Below are 14,724 nucleotides of genomic sequence, written 5' to 3'. Positions count from 1 at the left end.
AGAAGTCTAAAATGAGAGCAAAATTACCTATTAGTCAGAAAATCACAGGTGGGGATAGAGCTAATGGCCTGATGCATGTCCATAGCCGAGATCTCTCTCGGAGTTCTGTGGAGACAAGAAAGGAGAGATGAAACAGGGATGGGAAAGAGAAATCTCACGGTACATTTGCTGTCTTGGTATAATGGGTTATTGACCTTTTGAGCATTAAATGAGAGGTCTTGTCAAACTGCTGCTTTCTGATAATGTACGAGACATCGACCAGTTCCTGCTTGACTAATCATCATATTATATAAAAGGCAGTTACAAAAGAATGTAAAAAAAAATCCTGATGAAATATTCTACTCAATCTGTGTGTGTGTGTGTGGCATGTGAATGAAAGCAGATGTGCTGAGTAAGTAGAGCAGCACTGAGCCAATCTCTTCGCTCTCTCAGGGCTGGGTTGGGCTTTGCTGCTCTAAAACTCAAATAAATCAGATTTTCACGAGCTATTCTCAGGGCTTTGATAATTACACATTATCATAAAGCACTTCCTCTCAGAATCATGATAGAATCACATTAGATGAAGTTCAATGCTCAGAGTTCATCAAAATTGACCAAGAAATATAACCTCTGTCTGCAAAGAACAGAATAGAGTGTGAAACTACTTTTACTCTGAATCCTGCTGGTTTACCCATCTGTCCTGGCATACGGGTGGACACACTGACCTATTTTGCTGGGATTTCCCATGGGCATTGGCCAAAGACTCCCTGAGGATTTCACTGGCAAACTGCTCCACAGCCTATTGAGAGATGTTAAAAATGCATTATCCTCACCAGGATGAAGTCAAACAAATGCAGAATAAGCACCAAACAAATTATTTGATGTGGATTATGTTTACAAAAACAGAATAACAAAAAGTACATAGTGTAAGCTTCTACCATAAAATAAAATATTACTCAGACAATTTACCTTAAAAATCATGGTCTCCACGACAGGAGCAAAAACATTCTTCTCCACCTCCACCTGCTGCAGCGTGACGCCGATCTAATACACACACACAAACACACACACACATATATCATTACACGTATGAGACAAAATCTGGATGCGGGTAGGCTGGCACAAAGAAAGTTTCTCACTCACCTGCTCTGCTGTGTCTCTGATTAACTGGGTTGATGGGCACCGCCCCAAGAAAAACTTGGGTTCCTGTTCAGCCTCTTCCTTTTCCAGTTTGACTTTGACCTTGTCAGCGTCTATGTCTTTCACACTGATGATGTCAAGAGGCTCATCTTCTTCCTCGTCAGGCTCCGCCTTTAGAATCCTCTGAAGTTGCTCCAGACGTTGAGACAGCTCCTCACAGCCCGTCAGAGTCGAGCTGCACTCTAACAAGTGCGCGCGCACACACACACACGCACGTGTCAATGTAAAACAGCACACAACTCCTCAAAAGCAGCTAGAAGAGCTACACCAAAAACAATACTCTTGATCTACACTATCGCTCAGTATCCAAACATTATTATTTTTATTATTAACAATACAATTTTTTCATCAATAATAATCATTTGTATTTTGCCTAATAATTACTGTAATGAATTAATATATTATAATAAATATTAATGATAATAGTTTGTATAACCTAATATTTATTGTACAGATGTATTATTATTATGAGTTTATATAGTGCCTAATACTTATTATAATTAATTAACTATTATAGTTGTTATTATTACTACTAAAAAATAATACTTTATAAAGTAATAATTATTTACAATTACTATTTTTATTATTAATAATATCATTTATCATCAATAAGAAGTATTTGTATATTTCCTAATAATTATTACAAATAATTAATATATTATAACAATTACTAATAACAATCATTTGTATATAACCTAATATTTTTGTATAAATGTATTATTATTAGTTTATATAGTGCCTGATAATTATTATAAATAATTTCTTATTATTATTAGTACTAATTATACTACTAGTAAAAATTAAAAAAATCTTTATAAAGTGACTTATTTTATTTATATATATATATATATATATATATATATATATATATATATATATATATATATATATATATATATATATATATATATATATATATATATAATTATACTTTTTAATCAATAATAATAATAATAATTGTATTTTGCCCTAATAATTATTAGAATGAATAGATTATTAGTAAAACATATAAATTATTATTATTAGTATATAACCATATTTTATTGTATAAATGTATTGTTATTATTATTAGTTTATTAGTTATACAGTGCCTATTTATTATAATTAATTATTTTATTATTAATAGTTTATAAAGTGCCTAATAATAACTAATATTTCTTCTTCTTATTATTATTATTTTGTATAGTTTGTAAATGTTTTACTCTATGCAACACCTTAAAAAACCAACCTAAGAAAATGCTTTTTTCCTGCCTCCTTCTGTCTTCATTTATATACAACAAACAAGTCTTCTTAGTGGGTATCCTCACCAACTACCGTCTACACAGGATATTTTTTAAGGAAGTATGCTAACTGAAAATAAACCTCATTAGTGACTAATTTAAAACACTCTTTATGGACATTGTACAACATCTCCATTAGTGGTCAATCTGTTCAAACAAACAGCGCTCGTGAGGTGCATTATGCCTTACAGTCGATATCAATAGAGTATGAAGAAAGATTCAGAACATAGCGAAGCTACTGACTCAACACTCCTATTAGCAAAAAATAAACACATAGCAAAAACAATGTGGGAGAAATAGTCAGCTGAATGTAAATAATTTTCAGTACTAAATTCTAGCACTCCATTCTGGAACAGCCATATCAGCAAAAGTTGCATGAAATGCTGCATGAAATTATGGCTAAAATTTGCTTTGCTACTTACATTTTTCGTATGGCCCATGATAGGAGAACCCTTAAGGTTTGTGCAACAAAATCAACAAATATGTTATACATGCTCGCTCACAGAACATTTCTCACATCCTGTGATATAAATGCGCAGTGCAGCCATTTGCATTTGTACTTTGCAATGAAAATATAAATGAGCATGCTGTTGCATGTTTAAAAACTTTTAAAATAACTGACAATTATAAGTAATTTCATCAGCTATAGGCTACTCAAGGAGAGATCTACTGGTATGGATGGATCCCATTTTTGTTGGAGACTCTTGAAGGAAGAGATTTTATGCCATGCAAAAATGAAATCGTTATATAGGAACAATTATCCCGTGTTTAACCAGTGTTTGTTGAGATGCAGTTAAAAAAATCTATTTTATATATTCCATTAAAGGCACAATATTTACGTTTTTTGGATTATAATATCCTGAAACCCCTAGAACGAAGTTATATATAGAGAAATAAGCTATTTTAACCAGGACACAGTCTATGTGTGTGTGTCACCCATCAATGGCATCATACCCACTTTACACCCTGATTTCCATTTTTATTTTGTAGAAACAATGGAAACTCCAAAGACACTTTAATATATTATGTGTTTTATTAGACAGGTGAGCAACTGTTCGGATCATTAATCGACAGAAAACTAATTGTTATATAGCTCAACATTCTCAACTCAACCAGAAGTGCTGCCCATAATCTAAATATTATCTGATATCTTATGAGGCAGCAAAAATCTGGAGCATACCGTAACCAAGATGCCTTAAAATGTTCTCTATGTAGGAAGCTAAGCAGGGATTGAAACAGAGCTGATGTTGAATTTCAGCTGCTTATAACTGAACTATACATTCTGAGAACTGAATTCATGCCCAACTCTGAATACTGATTATCCCATCATTATACAAGCTAATGCACCATCACTGAAAACTGAAAGAGAGAGAGAGAGAGAGAGAGAGAGAGAGAGAGAGAGAGAGAGAGAGCGAGAGAGGAGAGAGAGGAGAGAGAGGAGAGAGAAAGAACACTACTGCATTGTCTGTGCCAACTCTTGTGTAAGTCAAAGCTCTGGATCGCTGAGAGAGACACAGGACATGACGAATTAACCTCAAACACGGGTTCAAAAAACACACGCACAGACCCTAATGGGCCTAAGCATGTGTGCCGTTACATAAACTACACACTCACCCGGTTCACTGTCGATCTGTGTGAGTATGTCCTCAATGGAGTCCTCCTCTGTGTGCTGGGGCTCAGGGTCAGGCGGTGTGTAACCACGGAGACGGCACCAGCGGAGCACCTCTTTAGTTCTTGGTGGGGTGAGGGCCTGAAGCCGAGGGGTTCTCTCTAACAGATCGGCGCACACACGCCGCACAGCCACTGCTCGCTGCAACTACATAAAGAGAAATACAGAATACAGTAAATGTACACGATCCAACAGAGCTTACAGGTGCACCCAAAATGGATGAAACATAAACACTCCTTTACCTCTGCAGCTCTGCGTTTGCCAATATTCCACGAGTAGTACTGATCCACAGAGGTGGCGCAGAACGGATGAGAGTCCTCATCTGTAAAGTACACGCACACACACCACTGTTGGTCTGGCTTAGGGTAAATTTATATTATTTAAGTGGACTTAACGATTGAAGAAAGCTGGTATACACCTGTCAATTCACAGGAGTTAAGACATTTTGATTTAAAATGATTGATATTAAGTGTATGTATGGATGAATAGAGGCGAATTTTATTCCATGCTGATTTTAAAAACTGTGAAATTAAACTTACTTTTCTCAGGGATAATTAGAGGATATTTCTTCACTATGGCCGTCAGAAGCTGCGTCATGTTTTCGATGTGCTCCGTACTGAGAGAAATTGACAATTTTCAACAAATACGTTCACAACTATTACAAGTTTCCTTCACTGATATGGAGCAACAGTGGTGCCCCAAAGCAAAGACTTTATAAATAGAAAGATGATGCACTTGCATTACTATATATGGGAGAAAGAGCAACGGACAATATGGGGGAATATAAGTCCAGCTTTCTAGATAAAAGAGAAAAATAAAATCATTGCATCGCTGCAGATGCTGTTAGAAGCTCCGTTTGCTACAGAAACGTCAGTGTGCTGAGATGAGCACTTGTCCAGCCTGAAAAATAACCATTTTAATATTATTTGAGCATTTAAAAAAAAACTGATTTATTATACAGTTGTCAGATTTCATTGGTGATTTCAAATACGAAATTTAATCAATGCAATTTAATTTAATGCAATTGCATGACTTAAACAGTTGCCTGAGAGGTATTTCAAAGATGGCCACTGAGTGAAATCATTTGCCTGAAAGGGACTTTGCCCATTGTAGTGCTACAAGATTTAATAGGTCAGAAAAATTGCTTGCTAATTTAGAATCGAGTGATTAATTAACTATTTATTTACTCCAGAAATGCATTAATTTTGGTGATTTTAGTTTTTTTTTTTTTAAGGAGAATTACATCAGTAACAACTGACTGGTTGTTACTATGGCAATGTGTGATTAAAAAAATGTGAATGTGCATGTCTGTGAGTGTCAATACCCCTCTGCAAAAACAGAATCCGGAAACACAGTTATTTAAACAGATCAGGACTGAGACACAATTGTGTGTGTGTGCTTCTTACTTGAGTTCATGTGTTGTAGATTCCATGCCCTGCTCTTCTTTAATAGCAGCTGTGTCTGTAGATGCAGGGGTTGTCGCCAGAGGAGCAGAGGTGGGTGCTGAAGTGGCTGGGGCAGATGTTTGGGGAACTGGAGTCGTACAAGTGGATCCAACCAAACCAGGTTCAGTTTTAACTATGTAATGAGACGAGTACAAAAGAGTTAAAGAAAAAGTCAGTGGACTGAATAGAGGGTATGCACATGACATCATCATTGGCCAGAGTGACTGCTGTTACACCCACTGAGTAGCAAAAAGACTAAGCGGCAGCATTGGTTTTCACAGTGAATGTCGCAAAAAACACAGCTAAAATGGAAAAAATATGAGGAAATATGAAGTATATTTTTATTGGCTTCTGAAAACTACAGAAAAGAGAAGCAAAAGGTTTGCTACAATTCACAGAAACAACTAAGCTACAGGCAGTGAAACATAGATTTGCAGTTATCATTTTGTGTCAGTATGTTGAATTTTAGGGTATCTTATATTGTTATATACTGTATTGACAACCCAGTTAAATATTTACCATCTTATATTCTGCAGGATTGGATGTTTTTAAATAAGCACTGACTAAAACTATACAAGTTTTAGAGCTGGACAATATGATTATATATTATAGTGATAAATAGTGATATCCAAGAGATCACTTGGATTTAGCCCTACCTACAGTGGGGCAAAAAAGTATTAAGCTAGCCACCAATTGTGCAAGTTCTCCCACTTAAAAAGATGAGAGAGGCCTGTAATTTTCATCATAGGTACACTTCAACTATGAAAAATCACATTGTCTGATTTTTAAAGAATGTATTTATTTATTTCTGGCTCTCACAGACCTGTAACTTTTTCTTTTAAGCCTAGTTCAGACTGCATGATTTTCAAACTCGTTGGGTCACTGCTGTTTTCACACTACATGACTATCTGGGGCAGCATTCAGTTGCTGCTTTGTTCTCACTGACCGATGGATCAGCGACAGGAGGTTTCACACTGCATGGCTAAGAGAAACACGGACAACTCTCTGGTGCGCAAACTACGTTTCCCAACTAAAAACGTGCGATGTGACAAGTAAACAACGCAAGATCACACACGAGTCAGACTAGAGTTCTCGCACAAGACTCGAAATTGTTATTAAAAATGATAAAAATGTCTACAATCAGTAAAACACCACGCAGCCGGGGACTCAAATCCTGCAGTGCCAGATGAGTCCCCCTGGTTAAACCAGTACATGTCTGGGCCCATCTGAAGTTTGCTAGAGAGCATTTGGATGATCCAGAAGAGGATTGGGAGAATGTCATATGGTTAGATGAAACCAAAATATAACTTTTTGGTAAAAACTCAACTTGTCGTGTTTGGAGGAGAAAGAATGCCGAGTTGCATCCAAAGAACACCATACCTACTTTGAAGCATGGGGGTGGAAACATCATGCTTTAGGGCTGTTTTCTGCAAAGGGACTAGGACGACTGATCCATGTAAAGGATAGAATGAATGGGGCCATGTATCGTGAGATTTTGAGTAAAAAACTCCTTCCATCATCAAGGGCATTGAAGATGAAAAGTGTCTGGGTCTTTCAGCATGAAAGTGATCCCAAACACACCACCCGGGCAACGAAGGAGTGACTTCATAAGAAGCATTTCAAGGTCCTGGAGAGGCCTAGCCAGACTCCAGACCTTAACTCCATAGAAATTCTTTGGAGGGTGTCGCTGGGCAACAATCCGTGTTGCCCAGCGACAACTGGTAAAACATCACTGCTCTAGAGGAGATCTACATGGAGGAATGGGCAAAACTACCAGCAACAGTGTGTAAAAACCTTGTGGAGACTTTTTAGAAAAAGTTTGACCTCTGTTATTGGCAACAAAGGGTATATAACAAAGTATTAAGATTAACTTTTGCTATTGAACAAACACTTATTTTCCCAAAAAATGTGCAAATAAATTCTTTAAAAATCAGACAATGTGATTTTCTGGATTTCTTTTCTCATTCTGTCTCTCGTTGTTGAAGTGTACCAATGATGAAAATTACAGGCCCCCGGGTTTTTTTAAAGTGGGAAAACTAGAACAATTGGTGGCTGACTAAATACTATTTTTTGCCCCACTGTATGTTGTATTTGTATAAAGCATTCACAGGCAAATTTGCTTTTTGTAGTTCCCCTGCATCAAAATAAGGCTCATATAAATGTCAGTATTGGAACCATGATTCTTGTTTGCATGTCAATATCCATGAATCACTGGATGTTGGGTAAGTCGTAAGGAACACTATATGCCAACAAACTTCAGTTTAAACTTTAGCAGTTTCCCCTATTAACTCTAGTCTAGCAGGTAAGTGAAATCAATGCATACCCTGTATAACTATACATGTATCCTTGAAGTTATTTCTGAACTATGAATGTGTGTGTGCATATGTTATACCTTGAGCTACAGGTGTGGGTGCTGAGGAAGCATTTGTTGTGTTGCTGCTAGATGCTTTAGCACCACCAGACTGCACAACTGTAACACAAACACACACAGGTTTAATTTCAAGTTCAAAAGTTTTTTTTTTTTTTTTTTTTTAAGAGATTAATTCTTTTATTCAGCAAGGATGCATTCAATTGATCAAAAGTGACAGTAAAGACATGTTACAAAATATGTAAATGCTGTTCTTTTTGAACATCATCAGAACCCTAAATAAATGTATTGGCCTAATAAATTACAAATATATTAAAGTAGAAAAATTATTTTAAATGGTAATAGCATTTTACAGCATTACATTTTTTTATAGTATTTTTGATTAAATAAACACAGTCTTGGTGAGCATAAAAGATTTTCAAAAAAAAAAAGTTTCATCTTACCGACCCCAAACTTTTGAACGGTAGTGTAAGTCTTAATGAAATATAAACAAACTGCTATGGTAGATATGACTGCTTTCAAGCTTTTCCAGAGCAGCATATTTTGGAAATGCAAAAGCCAGAAGTTTTTATTACTACATAATGTGCACTCGAGTAATTTTGGTTGGCCATTAAATATTTATTTCTGTGTATTTCACCCATCGAAAGAGCTTTACTAAAGCTATTGTAACAAAATGAAAAGCAGAGAATGTGCCTTAGGCGTGTGATGGATATTGTACCGATGTTACAGCTCACTATTTTATCAATAGCTTCCTCTAGGGATGCCGCTAGACGTGAAGGGAAAATCTTTTCTGGATAGTCCCGAACAAGAGCACAAGTGTCAGAGGCACAAGTGTAAATTAACATAATACAAAAGTGTACAATATTAGTTTGCAGTATTAATTAATTATCAATAAGTAATCATCTGCCGCTTTGGATAAAAGCATCTGCTAAATGCATTAATGTAAAAATGTAAATCTGGGGTCACCTGGGATACCATTAGGAATAATTGCTTTTAGGTTTACTTTAATTGCTACGAAGGCTATTAAAATTGCTTCATGTATCATGGGAGACCAGAAAAGCAAATCGAGTAACTAGATTGGGTGGACTATGTTAAACACTAAATAACAATCTGTTGCATGGTTATAATATGGTTTCTATCTTTTTCTTTACCAGCCATCTTATTCTTTACCAGGCTTATTAGGGACTAAGCACCAATGGTGTGCGAACCCTATTGTAATTGTAAATTGTACAATAATACATTGTTATCTGGAAATAACATTTTTCATTTTGAAAAAATCTAAAAATCTTTTAACTACATTAAAAATCAACTACATCAGTCAACTTTTTGATAATATTCTAATTATATGACCAGCCTGTATGTGTGTGTGTATGTATGTGTGTGTGTATGTATGTGTGTGTGTGTGTGTGTGTGTGTGTGTGTGTGTGTGTGTGTGTGTGTGTGTGTGTGTGTGTGTGTGTGTGTGTTTGTTTGTTTGTGTGTGTGTGTGTGTGTGTGTGTGTGTGTGTGTGTGTGTGTGTGTGTGTGTGTGTGTGTGTGTGTGTGTGTGTGTGTGTGTGTGTGTGTGTGTGTGTGTGTGTGTGTGTATGTATGTATGTATGTGTGTATGTATGTATGTATGTGTATGTCTATATATATATATATATATATATATATATATATATATATATATATATATATATATATATATAAATATATACACATGACTAAGCTAGCATCCTAGTGTTTTTTATTTTCTGATTCACATAGCTCCTATTGTCCCTCATAAATGTTAAGCGCACTCAAGCCTGCCATTTCTCAATTACTGAATCCTGTAATCTATTACGTTCTTCTTTACTCATATCCCTCTCTATCACTATGACAACAGCTTGCATATTGTCAGAGGAAATGGCCTGTCTTACTGCTCTGATGTACTAATGTACTAATGCATTTATTCATCGCAAAATAAACTAAACTGAGGTAGCCTCTGCTGCCATGGTGCCGCACAGATCAATCTAAAACAAAGCTAGCAACCAGGCAGGGAGGATGCAAATTGTGAAAATGAAAACAATATCTGACAGGAGAGTGTCTCTGGAGCTCTGTTCACCTATTACTGTCATCGCTGATGAATGCTAAACAAAAAAAACAAAAAACAAAATCTCTGATAAATGCAATCTGTCAGGCTTAACACAGCTGGGAAAAAAAGTCAGTCCATGAAGTCTTCACAACCTGAAACGGCCCATCACAACATGGAAGAGCTTAAGATCACAATTGTGATGAACCATGAATTGAACCTGCAATATTTGGGTTGCTAGCAATGATCTCCAATCACCAGGCAGGTTTTAGAACAGAGCTTATTAAAAAAAAAGTATGTACATAACTAGAGCATAAAGTTGAAAACAAGTCTAATTTGACAATATTACATAGACTCACAGCCATGAGGACTGTAGAGGACAGAAGTGGGACTGCGAGTACGGCTGTGTAAATATCAGAGTAGCAGGGTGCTGTTACCTTTGCCAACAGGCATCAAGATTGTCTGTAGCGCCGAGGACCCACTGCCCACACTGAGCTGTTTCAGCTGATTGGCTGGGATAGTGAGAACCGTTTGCTGGGAACTGGACTGAGCTGGGTGCAACTTCAACATACCTGCGTGTGAACACAAAACCACAACCAATAATAAAACAAATAAATTTCAATGCATTTTAAACAAAAGCATTTCAAGAGATGGATAAATGAACTTTAGGGGTGGACAGCTTGCATTATCCAAAAAATATGCATTGTATAGTTTTTTTTCCATTCATGAAGTCAGTGAGGTCAGTTACTGTGATATATGAAGTCAAAAGAATTTGACATACCACCCATCCCTAATTCAGTGTAGAGAACAATTTATTTTACTCCTGAAGCTAATGTTAAAGGCCATTCAGTCACCAGATTACATTTCATATAATTACAATTGTGATCTGTGAGAGCTTAAGCGTTTTATCATTCAAAAGGTGTGGTCATATTAGCAACATTTTGTGTTAACACCAACCACAATAAATTGTGAAATTCGCATGGGGAAATCTTACACACTTGTGCAAAATTCCAGATTATTTATATTCCTATTAAAATGATTGGATTTTGCTGGTAAAAATTCACTAAACAAAGTGGTAAATGTGATAGCACCTTAATGACAAAATATTTGGCAACTCCCTACAGCAGATGATTGGTTACCTGAGATGGTGGTAGCAGTTTTCCCACTGAATGTTCCTCCCCCAATCAGTGACGCTGTAGTGACCAATGAGGGGCTGGAGCTTTTGGATCCGCCCACTACAGACGACCCTGCCCCCTTTGACAGACTGATAAGAGGCATGTTGACGGTCTTGGCGACTGTGACTACAGCACCAGTGCCAGATGCAGAACTCTTTGCTGTGTTGGCCGCAGAACTTGCGCTCTTGGCTGCATTGATCACTGCAGCTTGATTGGCAGCTACAAGCACAGGGTGCTGTGGTGGTGCTTTAGCTGTCTGAGGTAATGTCTGAGTGGAGGATGCTCCAGTGGCTTCTGCTGACTGAACAGGGAAAAACATTAGAGGGGCTGGACAATGTAACTTTAATATATTAACTTTTATATATTAACTTATATATATATATATATATATATATATATATATATATATATATATATATATATATATATATATATATATATATATATATATATTAACTCGTTTACAGCCTGGTACAAATTGTGGTTCTGGTCTATATATCTAATTTTGCCTTTCATGACACCTGTGAGGGGGGTGAATTTTTTTAATAACTGTTCTGTTTACATTATATAAAGCCTTAATGTTCTGCATAATTAAGAGCGCAGCCACTTTGAGTGATAGGTGGATTGTCGTTCGTCTGCTGTCTGTTAGTCATCATGTCACCTAAGCCCCACCCACGTCATGCCTCTTTGCCCATTGTCAGTTATCTGGGAGTGACACGCTGACAAGATGACAATAGCCAACTCATCTCTACTTTACGCTTCAGACCTGCTCTTCAGACTCCTGTGGGTGACGTCTTGAACAGTACGTCCATTTTTTTTTTTTACAGTCTATAGTCACGCCTTGTCAGACAATGTAGAAAAAGATTCATAACTTACTTGTTGAGAGGTTGGTGTGGAACTGGGTTGGGGTGTTGGGGTGGAGCTTGTGGCGGTAATGACACCTCCTGTCATTCTCAGGGTTGTTGTGCCTGGTTTGTTCATGTGACTTGCTGCGGCAGCTGTAACCATCTTCACTGAGCCGTCTGACAGCTTCACCTGAGAACCTTGAGACCCACCCACCACCTGTCAATCAAACATTAAGAGAAAGAAGTTAAAAACCCTAAAATATGTTATGCATTTATTTTGAATGCTTTCAGTTCATAAAAACAAGTCCCTCCAAGCATTTTTCTTTGGGAAAAAGTTTAAGGAACAAATTCAAGGTAACATAAAATGTTCTGTAAATGTTAATGTCTAGGAAGCGCACACTAAGTTGTACTTCATAGTTTTAAAATATAATTTCCAACAGATCTCCATTACATTTAAATTAATTTTACATAAAAATAGATTAAAATTTGAATAGTTCTGCTCCCAAAAGAGCTAGAATATGGAAATAACTTTTACTGAACTTTCTGATCACCACTGAATCTTTTTTTGTTTTGTTAAAGTAGTTTTGTCCCGTTTTCATAATATCTAAAAGATTCTTAAATCAAGATACTGTTATTTGAGAAGCAAAATGACATAAGATAGGAAATCTTCTGAAACCTTGTGATCTTGTGAAAGTGGGTTAGGGTCTCTATGCTTAAAACAAGAACAAATATCTGTCAATGGGTTCCGAAAAATCTACATAATTCAAATGTAAAAGTAATTTAATACCCACTGACAGATACTTGTTCTTGTTTTAAGCATACACATAAGCATAAAACAATTTTGTTCAATTTCTCAGAAAACAATACTTAATTTTGCATGTCAAGTAAATGATTTGAGGATGTTTAGATATTGGTGCTGGAAAACACAAATCCTGAGGATGATATTAATGTTTTTTTTTTTTATTTACAGCCCTATAAAATCTAATTTAAATATACAAATTAAAAGCAATTTATTAAAAGTTTAATTAAAAAAATACATTCTTTGGCCCCTATGAAATACGCTACATTTGGTCTTAAATTCCCATTTATTTTTTACCAAATTTTGAACTATTTATTCACATAAGGGTAATTAGATGATGAGAAGGTTAGTCCTTTTTGGGAGATATTAATTAACCATATTAATTAATTAACTATATTAACCACAGGGCTCGACACTGAGCCTTGTCAACAGTGCAACCTTGTAACTGTTAGTACATTTTACATTATATGTTATCCCTATCAATCACCACAGCAGAATTTGCAGAATCACTCTTACATTTTGGTGATTCTGTAGTTATTTTTTTATTACTGGCATTTTAATCGGGCTTCTAAAATTCTCTTTTACTTGCCCCTTCAAAAAATAAATTTCTCTGCACAAACGGTGATGTTGAGCCCTGACCTTTTTTTGATCTTTTAATCCAAACGTTGACAAATTCCATGTCATTGCACAGTATACAGTAAATTCCATTTTTATGAATGAATTCTGTGATTCTGTAACCATTTTCCGCATTGCGGAAATCAATAGGGCCCTAATTGAATGCCATGACATTCAATTTAAGACTTCCTGCTCCAAATTAAGAAAGTTTCAAGGCCTAAATTGTACAAAGTCAAATTAAGACTTTTTAAGACTTGTGGAAACCCTGTACTGTTTTGTTTATTTGATTTAATTTATCTGCCAATAAAAATTTACTTTAATATTCCTATCAATATATTCACTGGACTTAAAAAGAAGTTTAGAAAAAGACTGTATATATATATATATATATATAAATAAATTTATATATATATAAATATATATAAAATATATATATTATAGTATATATTTTACATAAACCAAATGCAATGATATAGCAAGAAGACTTTGACTCGTTTTTCACACTCATTCTTGCACGGTCAGTTTCTGAGGGCCATCTCTTTTCCTCTAATTTTCCTTCTCTCTTTTTTAAGCACACAGCAAAAAAACCTTTAAACACAAATACTCCACCACAACCTCCAGAGTACTCAAGTATGTCAGGTGCTGATCGATTTGTATGATCATTTTACTGTACACAAACAATTTCCAGCAGGTTTAACACACCAGATGAAAAAGTTTGATTTCGTTTTACCTGTGCTGAAGGGGATAACGTGAATCATAATAAGAAAATTATGAGCAGAAATAATGGTGCCCCATGTGCTGCACTTTATGATGAGAATAATGAGGGTATGATTCAAATGGATAATTAACAAGAAGAAAAGTAGTAAGAGAAAGAAGGAAGGAAGAGAGGCATATGAGCGTGTGTTCACAGGTTGAATTACAGCTCAAATGTCAGCTGCAGGCATACTCATTAGCCTCTATCTAATAATCAGGACACACACACACACAGTAAGGGCTCTAGAGAGTGTGAGCCCTTCAGAAGAAGCGTTGTGTAACACTAATGAAAGTGCAGCAAGTGGAAGAAAAGAAAAGAGATATAGAAAAAAGAAAGATCAATGAGATGGAGAGAGAGAGTGAGAGAGCAAGCAAGAAAGCAATAACAGAGAGGTAGGAAATAATGGCAAGCCCCAGTTCACTTTTGCTTTTACACAGTAGCTAAACTGAGCCCACTCTTCTGTGAGTCACTGTGAATGTGCGCGTTTTAACATTTTATTGCTATATTTTATTGAAGCTAACTATGAGTTTTAGCAAGAGCAA

General features: G+C 35.8%; 1 protein-coding gene across 3 annotated transcripts in view; it reads right to left on the bottom strand.

The window, feature by feature from the left end:
* Positions 1-14,724, bottom strand: part of yeats2 (YEATS domain containing 2) — a 41,988-nt gene that overhangs the window by 1,195 nt on the left and 26,069 nt on the right. For all 3 annotated transcript variants that reach the window (XM_067452632.1, XM_067452634.1, XM_067452633.1), the window contains exons 19-30: positions 12,046-12,231; positions 11,134-11,470; positions 10,432-10,566; positions 7,966-8,043; positions 5,535-5,706; positions 4,668-4,744; positions 4,371-4,450; positions 4,074-4,275; positions 1,123-1,361; positions 949-1,023; positions 705-778; positions 28-105 (exon numbers count right to left, since the gene is read on the bottom strand). In XM_067452632.1, coding sequence (XP_067308733.1) covers positions 28-105; positions 705-778; positions 949-1,023; positions 1,123-1,361; positions 4,074-4,275; positions 4,371-4,450; positions 4,668-4,744; positions 5,535-5,706; positions 7,966-8,043; positions 10,432-10,566; positions 11,134-11,470; positions 12,046-12,231 — 1,733 coding nt within the window. The remainder of the gene's footprint in view (positions 1-27; positions 106-704; positions 779-948; positions 1,024-1,122; positions 1,362-4,073; positions 4,276-4,370; positions 4,451-4,667; positions 4,745-5,534; positions 5,707-7,965; positions 8,044-10,431; positions 10,567-11,133; positions 11,471-12,045; positions 12,232-14,724) is intronic.

This window comes from Pseudorasbora parva, chromosome 9 (assembly GCF_024679245.1).
Source record: "Pseudorasbora parva isolate DD20220531a chromosome 9, ASM2467924v1, whole genome shotgun sequence".
In the NCBI taxonomy this organism is placed as follows: Eukaryota; Metazoa; Chordata; class Actinopteri; order Cypriniformes; family Gobionidae; genus Pseudorasbora; species Pseudorasbora parva.
Note: the sequence above shows the minus strand (reverse complement) of the source record. Positions and strands in the feature narration are given on the sequence as shown.